At 52.5% G+C, this 15,424-nt stretch overlaps 1 protein-coding gene across 5 annotated transcripts in view; it reads right to left on the bottom strand.

The window, feature by feature from the left end:
• BANP (BTG3 associated nuclear protein) overlaps positions 1-15,424 on the bottom strand; it is a 79,819-nt gene that overhangs the window by 49,659 nt on the left and 14,736 nt on the right. For all 5 annotated transcript variants that reach the window (XM_075995856.1, XM_075995854.1, XM_075995855.1 and 2 more), the window contains exons 2-3: positions 4,153-4,291; positions 110-201 (exon numbers count right to left, since the gene is read on the bottom strand). In XM_075995856.1, the coding sequence (XP_075851971.1) occupies positions 110-201; positions 4,153-4,222 (162 nt within the window). In that variant the 5' untranslated portion in view covers positions 4,223-4,291. The remainder of the gene's footprint in view (positions 1-109; positions 202-4,152; positions 4,292-15,424) is intronic.

Genomic DNA, 15,424 nt, shown 5'->3' with positions numbered 1-15,424 from the left:
TTCCGGCCTCCAGAACCGTGAGAAGGCGACCGTCGGTTCCCAGCCGCCCCGGCCACAGCGGCGTGAGAAGGGAGAGGCCTCCGCCCCGCGAGACCCGAGGCCGCCCTACCTTTATGGACGGGTCCTGGCAGTTGATTTCCAGCCGCTGGCGCTTCAGGGCCGGCTCGTCCTCGTCCGTCACCACGTGGTTCTCCAGAACAACTGAAATCAGTCACAGACACAAACGCCTGAACTTCCACGTGCACAGCTCCACGCCATCCGTGTACACATTAACACAGTAAACGGCGCAGGCACCTTAAGGTGGAATGAGAGACGGCGCAACCGAGGTCACACGTCGCCTTTTCACGGCTTAAACCTAAAATTCTCAGTCAGGCAGAAAATAGGATGTCTCCCTAATCCCAGGAAAACCCGAGATGCCAGATAAATTATTTCCCTAACATGCCGCTGCGTCCGCCCGAACACCGAGCCGCAGCCGTCTCGCTTGAGGCCACCCTGTTGGTTTTAGTGCGATAAACCCAACTAATAATAATGATTTCTTCCCAACTTCAAAATAAGGTCTTGTCTGTTGGCTGCCTCGTTTCGAAGTCAAACTACCTTCTGAACATCCCATTTGCAGAGGTGCTGATAGTCCCGACAGTGTCAAACCCAACACAGTAACTTGCACAGAAGCCCCTCCCTCCCCTCCCCCACAGCTGGAGTCAGGCGTCTCCCACCCCCGCAGCAACCTCAGGGAGTCACCAGGGCCCCCCCAGCCCCCGGAGATAAGCTCTTCGGCCCAGATGCAAGGCCTGCCACAAATGGCCCCAACCTCCTCTGTCTAAAATTGACTGCAGGCCGGGCGCGGTGGCTCACACCTGTAATCCTAGCACTCTGGGAGGCCGAGGCGGGAGGATCGCTCAAGGTCAGGAGTTCGAGACCAGCCTGAGCAAGAGCGAGACCCCGTCTCTACTATAAATAGAAACAAATTAATTGGCTAACTAATATATATAGAGAAAATTAGCCGGGCATGGTGGCACATGCCTGTAGTCCCAGCTACTCGGGAGGCTGAGGCAGGAGGATGGCTTGAGCCCAGGAGTTGGAGGTTGCTGTGAGCGAGGCTGATGCCAAGGCACTCACTCTAGCCTGGGCAACAAAGTGAGACTCTGTCTCAAAAAATAAAAAATAGGTGGAAAAAAAATAAAAATAAAAAATAAAATAAAATAAAATTGACTGCAAAAACAGTATTAAAGGTAACCACAAAATCAAAGACAAAACTGTCCGCAATCATCTCTGTAAACCACATTTCTATTTGCCTGTGGCACTCCCAGCCCTCTCCCCCAGGCCTAGCTCATCTTTAAAAATGTACATATTTGCAATTATAGACAGAATTTTATAGTGGACGATTTTTGCTGAACATTATGTCATAAGTATTTTCTCATGTCACTACAATATTTTTTTTTTTCTCACCTCCTGGCCTCAAATAACCAGTGGGAACTGTCTGGTGTGTTTCCCGCCTCTTTCCACGGGCGCACACGCGAGCACATGGCATCTGCCTGGGAGGGGCAGGAGCGTCACCAACAGCTCTGTCTACACCCTTCTTCCCCTTAGCAGTAAGTGTGGACGGCCCTCCAAGTTAATAGCTCTGTCTACACTCTTCCTCCCCTTAGCAGTAAGTGTGGACGGCCCTCCAAATTAATAGCTCTGTCTACACTCTCCCTCCCCTTAGCAGTAAGTGTAGGCGGCCTTTCAAGTTAATAGCTCTGTCTACACCCTTCCTGCCCTTAGCAGTAAGTGTGGACGGCCCTCCAAGTTAATAGCTCTGTCTATACCATTCCTCCCCTTAGCAGTAAGTGTGGACAGCCCTCCAAGTTACTAATAATAGCACTGTTGCTGTTGTCATGTTTTTTAGAGATGGGGTTTCCCTATGTTGCCCAGGCTGGTCTAGAACTCCAGGACTTGAGGGATCCTCCCACCCTGGCTTCCCAAGTAGCTGGGACTATCTGGGTTGACAGCGTTAGCTCACTTTTTAACAGTAATAACAGTCTGTGACTCTATTCTACAGAAATGAGTGCAGCGTATAACAATGCATATTATATATATGTACATATATGACATACATATATATTAGCATGTTTACTACAGCACTTTTGGTAGGAAAAAAAAATCAGAAACCTGAATATTCACACACCTTGGCAAACCACCCATTGCACCTGCAAGCCCACCCCACACCACGGCCACCTGGGACGAACGCACTGTGGCCAGAAGACATCTGCCTTTCTACGGGCGGTGGGACTGTGAGTGACACTTACTTTCTTCTTTGTACTTTGCTACCTTTTGTGCACTTTGCTTTTTATCATTTGCGTGCACTGCTCACAGAGTTAGACAAAAGAACTCCCGTGGCAATCAACTGGGACTCCAGGCCAGGTCACAGTCACAACCTACCCACGCTCAAACAGGCAGAGTGAGCATAGCCACATGGAAATATTAATAAGAAAAATCTGGAAAGACATACATGCCAACAATTTTTAAAGCAGCTACACCACTAGGACTGTGGGAAACTTTTATTTCTTCTACTTTCCTGACTATACTGTTGAATTTTACGAAATTCCTAAACCAACTATGAACCGCAAGGTGTGTGTCCTGCACCCCGGTATTGGTGCCCTTCGGGTCACACAGGCCTCGGAGGTTTTAGTAAAACAGCCAAGAAATCATAATTCCCAGGCATTTAGGGAACAGAGGTGGAACGAAATAAAGATTAGAAAGGAGTCCTTTTTTGGACTATAGTCTACAAACAGAGAATGTATTTGGGATAAGCTGTTAGAATTTTAAGAGTTCTGAAATGCTTAGAATGTATGTAATTGGAACATTTTTCTTTTGTATCAATGCAGCATGTGTGTTTTCTAAAGAAACTGTCACTCACCTTCCAAAATAAAAACAGATATTTTTGAAATTGTTATATGCAGTGATAGTGACCCTTATACACAAATCAGAAGCCAAATAAGGCGGAAAACTAAAGAATAGCAATTCCTGAAACACTCCCTGCATATTTCTTTGTGGTTGTTCATTTAATTCCGAAATGATTTACGTCACTCTCCCTTTCCACACTATAACTAATCTCCAATCTCCACTTTTCTCAATTAACATACGAAATAGATCATACAAGTAAGACATCATACTTTCTTATGGTATTTCTGAAAATTCTCTCTTCCGAGGGGAAAAATGTCAACATTTCAGTTCTAACCCTCCTCAAAGAACCAGCAGGCCACCGAAACGCTCGGTGGCTTCACTGTGTGCACCTGTCCCTTCAGACTTAACAGAACCATACGACACATACAACTTTAAAGCCAAAAAAAGAGAAATCTTTTTAAAATAATAAGTGTGACTATTAACCAGGTGTTTTCATAGATAAAATTCCTGAAATTTAGGTTTTTGTACCTAAAGGGTGTCCTTAAAACAAATAGTTAAGGCTTCAAAGTGTATTTGTGCCTTTACCCTGACTAAAGAAAATCACCAGCCTTGGTAAAAGTGGAGGGGGGGGGGAAACAAAACCTGCTCTCAACTATTATAGGTGGAAGAACAAATGAATAAAACATTTCTGGAAAATGTCAGTGCCTTATCAAAATTTTAAGCACACACAGCAATCCTACTTGTGGGAACTTACCCTACAAAAACACTTGCCAAGATATGCGCGCAAGGGTCTCTCCTACAGGGTTGCATGTAGAAGAAAAGCAACACAAGCTGTGCAAAGGGTCGTCTAAGAAGGGAAGACTTCAACAAGTCAGGGTACACCGATAAATGGAATACCAGGCAATTGCTGAAAATATAAAAGTAGGTTCACACACACCGGTACAGTGAGATCTCCCTGTGTTGAGTTACACACAGGACGCGGTGGGGAAGAAAGCCGCAGGCCATTAGGAGTGCGGGATCCCATGGAGGGAGTGCGTGTGTGAGGGCGTGTGTGCGCGTGTGTCAGGGCACAATAGCAGGGACAGCCCCCAGGAGAGACAGTGCTGGAGGCTCCACCTCTGGGCATCTCGGATTTGAGTTTTCCACACAGCACACGCATCACCTTTTCTTCCGCGTAATTTAACGGAAAGAAAACGATCGGAGCGGCTTTTGGGTTCCAGAGAACGAAGAGGAGGAGGCTTCGCCTACTGCCCCACAGCTCTGTACCTGGGTGGTCGGGGCTCAGGTCCTCCACGGCGATCTGGACCACATCCGCCAGGTCGTGCTCCGACATCATCCAGGGCGGGAGGAGAGCGGCGGTCCACGCGCACACGGCCGAGTCGCAGAGGGGCTGGGCTTCCGTCCCCTGTCGCACCGAAGCCAAGGGAAAGGAAAGGGAAATTAACGGTCAGGACACGTGAAACGACATAAACCGCTAACCGCCTATGTACACGCGGGATGACATAAATGCCTGTGCATTTGTTAATATGGGGGTGCCCTTGTCCCAGGCCACCTACAGGTGCGTGTGCTTTGAGGACTAAGGAACGGTTCCCGAGCATCGCTCCCTACCTCCCTCCTGGACCACTGACCGAGCCCCTCCCGGGCAGCCCCTCACTTCCGGCCCACCTTTAGTGCTTCCCTCTTGGAACGGGCTTGGAAACGTCACCCCCAAGACAAAAGTCCCCGCTGGGCGCTGACCACCTGCAGCAAAGTCCTGCGGTTTCCTGCTCCCTGCAGGGGTCTTCGTTCCCCACTACGCCCCCCCACAGCCTGGAAAGCCGGCCCCCCAGACGTGTCACACTGCGGCCTCCCGCAGCGACTCAGGGTCCCTCCCAAATGGACCCGCCACTGGGGCCACACCTCATGCTCGCTCTCTCCTGTTCTGCGGCCGGTGGCCTGGCTTTGCTTCCTCTCCGCTCTCAGGGTCAGCCCTGAACCGCAGCGCCGCCCGCACCAAGGCCGCAGCAGGGCAGTCCGCCCTGTCCCCAGCCTAGCGCCGTGTCTACGACACAGCCAGTGACTTTCTTCAGGCTCCTGCGACGCTCTGATTAGGCATCAAGAGCCCTTATTTCCCAAAATAAAAATAAGGCTGCATCATGCAAACTGCGGCCTGTCCACGCATAGATTTAAGCGTAACGCTTGAAAACAGGATGTCTCAGAAAACTCAGGAACGGATGTCACCGTAACAGTTTTATCATATTGTACTTTATATTCTAATTATTTCTAAATAATGCTTATGAGATAAATCCTGTACTTGTCTTTCCCAAACCATACGACGCACTCCTAGAAGGCGGAAACCACTCGCCCGGCTCCCCACAGCAAGTTCCTCCCACGGGCGGGCGCCTCCCGGCCGTCCCTGTCCTTAAACCCAACTCCACGGCAGGGGGATGGGGGTTTTCAGGTCACGCAGCTTCAGCTGTGAGTCCACTGACAACTCCAGTTAATGGATAAGTTCCGACAAGCATAGAATTACGTTAGCAGGCTTCACACATGTTCTTAAACCCTATAAATGATGTGGCTCCTCCTCCCCTTTGTCTATGTTTAAATTCTACAGCTTAAACAGCAGCAGCTCCAGAATTTCTTGGGGACAATAATTAGGGGAGGAGGGAGCCAAGCACTGTCTTAAATCTTCCTTTATAAAGACGGTATTTTTACAGAAACATACGATCTAATGTATGAGTAATAAGGTGGCAAAGGCGGCTTTATTCCCGCTTTCTAACTCTACACAAGATTAGATTGAGAACAAATCATCAATTGTCCTTAACAAAGAAGCGAGCTGGTGACGAGTACCTGGCAGAGGGAACAAAGGGCCTCAGAGGTACGAAGACTGAAGCTTCTGGAAGCCCAACTCTGGAAAGACGGCAGTGACAGGCTTTTAGTCTCCCCAAATCCTTCCTAGAAAACACGCAGGGCTGCTAGGGTGGCAAAATTAAAGCCAGGTCGACGCCTATGAAAGAACTAGGCAGCGAGATAATCTCTTAACTGACCCCAGACACCAGCAAATGGGACAAACCACTGAAAGCTCAGAGGCCACCGTGGCCTGAGACCGTGTGAGAAAGGAAAAAGAAGGAAGTCCTGAGCCCAGGGAACAGCAGCTGGGCAGAGGGGCACACACGGCTGGCCGTGGGGAAAGGACAGGCCAGTGTGGGCGCAGCACGGGCTGGACAGCACAGGGTCAGCCGTGGGCACAGCATGAGGCCAGCAGTGGGCACAGGCCGGCCGTGGGCACAGCATGGGGTGAGCAGTGGGCACAGGCCAGCCATGGGTACAGCACGGGGCCAGCAGTAGGCACAGGCCGGCCGTGGGCATAGGCCAGCAGTGCACAGCATGGGACCAGCCGTGGGCACAGCATGGGGCCAGCAGTAGGCACAGGCCGGCCATGGGTATAGCATGGGGCCAGCAGTAGGCACAGGCCGGCCGTGGGCACAGGCCAGCAGTGCACAGCATGGGGCCAGCAGTAGGCACAGGCCGGCCGTGGGCACAGGCCAGCAGTGCACAGCATGGGGCCAGCAGTAGGCACAGGCCGGCCCTGGGCACAGCATGGGGCCAGCAGTGGGCACAGAATGGGGCCAGCAGTAGGCACAGGCCGGCCCTGGGCACAGCATGGGGCCAGCAGTAGGCACAGGCCGGCCGTGGGCACAGCATGGGGCCAGCAGTAGGCACAGGCCAGCCCTGGGCACAGCATGGGGCCAGCAGTGGGCACAGAATGGGGCCAGCAGTGGGCACAGCATGGACCAGCCGTGGGCAAACGCAAAGGGAACTGTACTAGTGTCCAAAGGCCTAGGATTCGCTGGACACCAAGAACTCTCAACGCTAACCATCCCAAGCTCCCTTCAAGGCCAAATACACTGAAAAACATTACTGGGAATAGAAAACAAAACATACCAGGCATGGAAATTAGAAAGGAAGGAAAATAAAAGCTAATTAAAGGTTGGCGAGCACAGAGCTAGGAGAGCACAGAAAATAAGATGCTACGTTTTCAACACTCGGTTAAAAAAAAACCACCACAAGACAGAACCCCAAAACACTGTAATTAGAAAAACTATTCTAAATCAAGCCTCTCTTCTAAATTCACATAAAAATAAGCAATACAGAATATTGAGGGCAAATCTCATGCAAAGATAATATATTTTAAATGAGAATAAGAACCCAGGCACAGTGGCTCACGCCTATAATTCCAGCAACTCGGGAAGTCAAGGCAGAAGGATAGCTCAAGCCCAGGAGTTCGAGACCAACCTAAGCAACATAGTGAAAACCCCATTTCTTTAAAAAATGAAAAATAATTAGCCAGGCATCATGGCGCATGCCTGTAGTCTCAGCTACTCGGGAGGCTGAGGCAGGAGGATCACCTGAGCCCAGGAATTTGAGGTTGCTGTGAGCTAGGCTGATGCCACTGCTGTACTCTAGCCCAGACTACAGAGTGAGACTCTCGTCTCTAAAAAGCAAAGCAGGAACAAGATGACATCACTACAGACAATGAAAGCATGCTAGAAAAAACAAGTCCCCCCCAAAAAAGATGAAAACTATAGCCTAATATCTCAAAACAAGTTCAAATACATGAAAGCTGTAAGATATCATTCATCATAAACCAGCATTAGAAAAACTCAGCAATGAGATGACACAACTCGATCAAAATGAAGGGATGAAAAGAGTGCAAGGACAAGGGGCAGAGAAGACCCAGCAGAGGTATCACAGGAGACCTGGAAGAAGAAAAGTAGAAGCAATGAGATGAAACCCTAAAAACTGTAATTCAAGAAAACTCTCAAAAAAGGGGGCGGGGAGAGGCCTGAAACTACTTATTAAAAGGTATACCACAAACCTGGTGGAAAAAGAAAAAACAAAAACAGAACGACCAACAAAACTCCAAGACACATTACAACAAAACTATTATATAAAGAACAAAGAAAAATTCCTTTAGACATCCAGGCAAAAGATGAGGCAAACAATACTGTAAAGAAAATCAGATAATCAAACTATGACAGAAAAACTAGATCAAGATTATTTAAGATACTCAAGGATTAAGAAACGTGAACCCTTTGGGGGGAAAAAAAATCCTTCAAGTCTGCCTTTAATATTTCAAAAATAAATAAATAAGAAATGTGAACCCAAGACATGAGCTCCTTTTGAGTACAGACAGGCAGAACAGGGTGTGTAACACGCTATTTTTAAGAAATATGCAAGATGTGCACAGAACACTTCTGGGTTAAGACTGTCAATGCACAGGAGTGAGAAGGAAATTACTGCTCACTTTTCAGCCTTTATCTGCATTTTTTATCATGTGGATTTATCACCTTTTCAAAAATAAAAAAAATAAAAAACAAGTTTATAAAATGACCGGACAAACAAATACACAGGTATGAACTGTGGGGAAGGCCTCAACCTTCGACCTCGGGGCGGCTCCAAGGGGAGCCCGTCAGATGCCGTGTCAGCCAGCGCAGGAGGACCCGCGGGGCCCAGCGAGTGTGACGGGGTTGTGTGATCACCCCAAACCCGTGTCCCCCGAGGAGGCCCTCTCAGTATGGCTTAACTGCCGGTCAGTCTGAAGACCAAAGCAACACACGACGCCATAAACTCGGTCTTCTTTCTTCCAAATTAAGAACCACAAGCAGAGATAGCATTAAAAGGATGAGCCAAACTTCCCAAGGAGAGCAGCAGTGCTCAGTTAGACGATGCCAGCCACCCAACCTCCGCCTTGGTGGACTTAAAACACTTTAGGGTCACAGACTGCTTTCAGAGCCTCAAAAACAAAAACAAAAAGACACAATAGACCCTTGTCCAGGAAAAAGCACAGGCAGTTCCAAAGGCCTCACTAATACCAGGGGCCACGGGCCGCCTGTCCCACGTCTGCCTCTCCCACAGCACGCCAGGGGACGGCACGGAAGGTGTGCGGGCGGCTCCCGGGAAACCTCCGGGGAGAGGAGTGGCAGGACAGTGGCGGAAGGAGCGTGGTGTACAGCGCAGCCCGCAGGAAGGACCCCGGCCTGCCGGCCCAGGAGCTGCCGCACCGCCCAGGCCGCCTGAGACCTTCTCATAAGAAAGGAAAACAACCAACCACCTGGTTTAAAAACGACATAATCTGGAGTCTGTCACACGGCACCAGACTGAACCTAAGGACGGGCCCTGCGTCCACAGGTTCCAGGTTAAACACCTGCCTCTCAGAAGGGGCTGATGGAAACTGTTCTTAAATGCTCGATCCAAGCTTGTTCCTGGTTTCTAAAAGCTCTGGCGGTGGCTTAAGAAAATACTCCAAACTCACCACGGAATCCTGAATCCTAACCCTCTTCCAAATCAGAACACCACACGATATCCGAGTTGTTTACCCAAAAATCACTCTGTTGCCAGGATAGAGTCATTTAAAATTCTGCTAACAGTAAAGGTTTCAATAGCAGAAACTAGGGCAAGAAGCCCAGGAAAACTGGAACAGAGCGATGCGTGCGGTTGCTATTTTGGCAAATTAAATTTGCCATTTCTCAGAAGTCCTGGGGATGGTCCAGCCTCGATATAATATCGTAAAACAGCTGGAAGGAGACTAACGTGCAATGGAGCCTCTCACCAAAACGCTGATGGCACTTACAGCCCCACCAGGTCTGCAGAGAGGGGCCTCTTCCGGGGCACTCGTGAGAGAGAAGAGCCTGCCAACCACAGCACCCGCCCGCGTGCTCCCCAGCAGGGCAGGGCGAGGTAACCACGTGTGTCCACACGCCCGGCATCAACATGCGCGAGCGTGATCTAATCACGCCAGCCAAAGGGAAAGATCTCCAGAAGGCGACACTGGCAGGAAGGAATAAACGGAAAGCTGCAGGGCAGCGTGTGTAACGTGATCCCGACTCTGTTTCCTAAAAACGGCACATACGTGAAGTCGCACGCCCACGCGTGAACACACACGGGTGGCTGGGAATGACACGAGCCAGCAGCGAGGCCACCCCCTGGGGAAGGGCGTGCGGGCGGCGTGCGCTCAGCCTCACCTTACACTCCATCCTGGAGCTGCCGAGTTTCCTGCCGGCACCTGCTATTCATGCGCTACCTGTGACCCTCTTTCCCAAATCAGGTAAGGAGCCCACAGGTGAGGTCAGTGACACCGACTCCTGATAAAGGTGGCAGCACCTTCTCTCACCCTGCCCTGATGGCATCTTCCAGCCCACAGGCCTCGGGGCTCCCCATAGCCGAGCAGGGCTGCGGAGGAAGAGCCCCTCTCCACCCTCCACCCCCCAGCTGGGCCACGCCCTGTCCACCCCACTCTCCCAGCCCCACGTGACACCCTCTCTGCTCCCCTCCCCGGGCTCAGCTCCACCCTGGGGGCAGCACCTGCCGCTGTCTCCCTCCTCCCCTCCGGCTCCAGGTCAGAACCCCTCTGCCCCACACTCATCGGGGGGTTCCCCTCCAGAACCCACCTGGGGGTGCCACTCGGCCGGAACTGCCCCAGCCCAGACGCTGCCCGGCTCCCGCACACAGCCTCCCCATCCTGGCCCCGCCTGGCCGTGTCCCTGCCGTGGCTGCCCAGGCCGGGCCAGCCTCCCCATCCTGGCCCCACCTGGCCATGTCCCTGCCGTGGCTGCCCAGGCCGGGCCAGCCTCCCCATCCTGGCCCCACCTGACCGTGTCCCTGCCGTGGCTGCCCAGGCCGGGCAGGGCCCCTACACAGCCTCCCCATCCTGGCCCCGCCTGGCCGTGTCCCTGCCGTGGCTGCCCAGGCCGGGCCAGCCTCCCCATCCTGGCCCCACCTGGCTGTGTCCCTGTCGTGGCTGCCCAGGCCGGGCCGGGGCCCCTGCTCAGCAGACACCGGACACACCTCTCCGTTGGTGATGGCACCCTGCCCTCCCGGGACTCTCAGCGAGCGCCAGGTCCACGGAGGAGACCGCCCCGAGGGCCCTCCCTCAGGATTCCAGTCTGCATTTTAACACGTTCAAACTGAACCGGCGCCCACCCCAAGCCAGCCCGTCCCCCCAGACTTCCCATCTCAACTCAAGGCAAAGCCCACTCCCCAGCTGCTCAGGCCAACGCCCGCCGTCCCTGCTGCCTCTTCTTCTGCGTGTGACCCTCTCACTCCACCAGACCCGCCCGTCCCCAGCCCAGCACCCCAGCCTGCACCCAGGCCATCCCTGAGGGCGGAGCACGAGGCTTCCCCGCTGTAGCCCGATTCCGCCTCTGCCCACGGCCCGTCTCAGTGGCAGCCGGAGGGGCCACATGAAAACACGGTCAGACGGCGCCCCTCCAAAGCTTTCCTATCTAAGCCCCAGCGATGGCTCTGGGGCCCTCCCCAGCGGGCCGCTCGCTGCCGATGCCTGAGTGTGCCCTTGCTGTCCTGCTGGCTCACGGGCCATCCAGTGGGGGCCACCGCCAGCCTCCGCCCACCCCTCACCACTGCCAGTCTCCTCGGGGACACCGAACCACCCTCAGACCCACCACCAGCGCCCCTCCCGGCCCCTCTCGCTTCCCTGCCTGTGCGCATCTTACATGTCAACACCTATCCGCCTTGCTCAGCATCCTCTCCCCGCCAGAGGGGGGCTCCTGTGGGGGAGGAATCCCCATCCCTGTGCACACGGCCCGGCGCGGGCCCCACCCACACTGCACGCGGCCAGCGCGCCGTGACAAACCTAGGGAGGGGACCCACCGCCCACGCCAATCCCGAATTACGAACGCCGGCATTTCCACATGAGACGTGCGGACCAGGGCCTTCAAAGTGTGCTGTGTCTACATGCCGATTTCAAAAAGGACTGTGCCATAAGTAACTCACAACTCTAACCATTTAGGTCACGACACGTTCGGCTAACAGCGAAAACCCACCGAGCTGCTCACCGACTGCCGGCAACAGCAGCTGCTCACTGGCGGGAACGTCTGACTGCAAACACACGTTAATTTTGCTATTTTCCAAACATTTCGGGCGCCCGTAGAACAAAATCACAAAGCCATTAAAACAGGAATAAAAGGAAAGCTATTGTAATTGACCATAAAACTTAGCATTAGCAGTAAAGATTAAAAAAGAAATGCTATAGAGTGTCAGCTCTCATTACGTGAAAAAGGGTAGCAAGGAAAAAAAAAAAAACCTAAATAAAGGCTCCCTGTGTTCACCGCTGAGACTTCCGTCAACACCGGGGTCTTCTTGGTCACCAGGTAAAACCACGTGACAGAGGCCGGCTCCTCAGTGATGTGGCAACAGCGGCTTTTCCCCCCACCGATGCTCCCAGGGCGGACATTCTTCCTAGAGCTGTTTCTCATATCGGCCCACCGTGAAAGCCCCGATTCCGCATCTGGTCTGGACGCGGGTATTTCCACAGGAAGCAGGACAATGCGGTCCAGATGGGAGACCTCCAGGCAGGGGTCTGACTTAGCTCGACTGGAATCGCAGGACTGACCAGTCGCCGGGCACACACATATACACACACACAGCCGCCAGGCTGAGAGACGCATTCCGAGAGCCACAGAGAAAAGCCCGCATGTTCCTTATCCACATATCTGGAAGGGGCCCGCTCCACTTCATGGATGACAAAATATGAACTGAACGCATCCCCCACCAGCAAAAGGCCTCAGGGTCAGGAATGTCCCTTAACAGGCACAGGCGAGATGCCACCCTAAGTACGAAGCCGGGCGTGTGTGACTATGCAGGAAAGATCACCAGAGACAGAGCCAGGGTGGAGGGGAAGGGCCCACTGCCACCAAGCTCCCACCACCCCTACCTCATCCTGCGGCCATCACGAGACTCTCGGGCCCTCGGAGTTAGAACGTCAAGCCCGTAATGCCATAAAGAGCAAGACAGCCAGGCACGGCGGCTCCCACCTGTAACCCCAGCACTGTGGGAGGCCGAGGAACGAAGATCGCTTGAGGCCAGGAGTTTGAGACGACCCTGGGCAATAACGAGACCCCATCTCTACAAAAAATGTGAAGCATCAGCCGGGCGTGGTGGTGCGCGCCTGTAGTCCCCTCCTCGGGAGGCTGAGGCAACAGCCCAGGAGTTGGAGGCCACCGTGAGCTGTGGTCACTCCCCTTGAACGCCAGCCTGGGTGACAGTGCGACACACCGTCTCTAAAAAAATAAGAAGTGGGTAAGTTGCACCTAGCTGAAAAGCTATATTTCCGGAAACAAGAAAGCTGCTGAGAAATTAAAGACCATTCCACTTAGTCCTTCTGAGACACAAGTGCACTAATAAAATAAAGAAATAACGAGAAAGCCAGTGTGAAGCACACAAAGAAAGCAATCTTTATTAAGCCGAGATACTCCTCCTGATCTGCCTGGGCTGGGACGTGCGGAGGAGGGAACGAGGGCGGGAAGGACGGGCCCACAGGTGACCGGCCGAGGCAGGTGAGCTGGGCAGAGAGAAGCAAGAACCACTCCATCCCATGGCTTCACTTATCCTTGGCAAAGATCAGGAAACACAGTTTCTCTTTAAAAACAACCTCCCTAAAAACGTTTAAATTTAAAATGAGAAAAGGGAGGTCAAACCAGCTGCAGAGGCCAGGTCCTTCACGCTATGGTGGTTAAATTAACTTGCATTCATGTTTTCCAAAACACACAGACCTCCTCAAACATGCGCCGCAGTCGCAGGAGGGAAGCGGCCGGGCTGAGGACGACACACACCTGTCCCCGTTCACAGACCTGCCTGAAGCCCGTAGGAGCCTCGGGCGACAAACTCCGCCAGTCGGGCCTGCACTGCCAATGCCCCTGCCCCGGACAGCAGTGAAGGCCGAGCCTGAGCGCGGCGGCAAGGCCTTCTGCACACCCTTGTGGACACGCGGACACAGCTCGCGTTTCTAAGAGTTCAAGTGGGCCGGCGAGGTGGCTCACGCCTGTCATCCCAGCACCCTGGGAGGCCAAGGCGGGCGGATCGTTTGAGCTCCGGAGTTCGAGACCAGCCTGAGCAAGAGGGAGACCCCCATCTCTACTAAAAATAGAAAGACATTAATTGGAAAAATAAAAATATATAGAAAAAATTAACCGGGCATGGTGGCGCATGCCTGTAGTCCCAGCTACTCGGGAGACTGAGGCAGGAGGACCTCTTGAGCCCAGGAGTTTGAGGTTGCTGTGAGCTAGGCTGATGCCACGGGGCAACAGAGTGAGACTTTGTCTCAAAAATTAAAAAAGGCCGGGCGCTGTGGCTCACGCCTGTAATCCTAGCTCTTGGGAGGCCGAGGCGGGCGGATTGCTCAAGGTCAGGAGTTCGAAACCAGCCTGAGCAAGAGCGAGACCCCCGTCTCTACTATAAATAGAAAGAAATTAATTGGCCAACTGATATATATATAAAAAAATTAGCCGGGCATGGTGGCGCATGCCTGTAGTCCCAGCTACCCGGGAGGCTGAGGCAGAAGGATCACTCGAGCCCAGGAGTTTGAGGTTGCTGTGAGCTAGGCTGACGCCACGGCACTCACTCTAGCCTGGGCAACAAAGTGAGACTCTGTCTCAAAAAAAAAAAAAATAAAAATAAAAAAAAAAAAAAATAAAAAATAAAAATTAAAAAAAAGTTAAAAGAGTTCAGGTGAATAAACTCAAAAATCACAATAAGAAATCCAAATATTTGGGGGGAAAGCTGAAAAAAATTCAAACTTTTGAGTGGTCACCATGATAACCTAAGCACACTAACGTGCACGATTTCTAGGGAAGGCGTTAAGAGGCGTGCAAACTTTTACACGTGGCTCCCCGACGCTCTGGTCTCGGGAAACCCTTCACCACCTTGAAGTCACGAGGCCCCCCGGGAGTTTGTGCTCACCTGGGTTAAACCTATCCACATCTACCGTGTTTGAAATGAGAACAGAAAATGTTCTATATTTATTAGTTCACTTGTAAAATTATACAAATCGACACGCTACATGTTAGCATCCTATCTCAGTCCATCTTATGCTGCTGTGACAGAACACCACAGTCAGGGAATCTATATAGGAAAGAGATCTACTTCTTACAGCCGGGGAGGCGGGGACGGCCAAGGCCCAGCAGCTGCATCTGGCCAGGCCGTCTTGCTGCCGGCACGTGAGAGACGCCACACTGGCTCCCGTGGTGGCTGCCCCGCTCCCGTGACAGCCCTTTTATCCATCAACCTACAAGTGGATTAATCCATTCAGCGGGGCACACCTCTCACGATCCAGTCACCTGCTAAAGGCCCCTCTTCCTGAGACCGTTGCGCTGGGGATTACGTTTCAGCATGAGTTTCAGAGGGGACAAACATTCAAACCACAGCGCACGCACAACATTTTTTTATGGAAAAATAATGGCAGTTTCCAAAATAACAACAACAGGCCCTTAGTGAGAGGAAGGACACTGCTTTACATTTTCACAGCTCTCTGACGTCAGGTCTAATGGACACAGCTGGACGCTCAGGTCTGCCTCTGCCCCCAGCCTGTGCCACGTGCGGGGGGCGGGGGGGGGGGTGCCCGGGGTGGAGACCAGCCTCCCGGGCGGGGCAGGTGGGCGAGGGGAAGCGCTCCGTGGCCTTCTCAGATAACTGCGGACATTGTACCTGATGACACCAAAACTCAACAAGTGTTTTGTTTTCCCTTAAAGGCAACGTGGGATCC

This window comes from Microcebus murinus, chromosome 20, assembly GCF_040939455.1.
Source record: "Microcebus murinus isolate Inina chromosome 20, M.murinus_Inina_mat1.0, whole genome shotgun sequence".
In the NCBI taxonomy this organism is placed as follows: domain Eukaryota; kingdom Metazoa; phylum Chordata; class Mammalia; order Primates; family Cheirogaleidae; genus Microcebus; species Microcebus murinus.
This window is presented reverse-complemented; position numbering and strand designations above follow the sequence as displayed.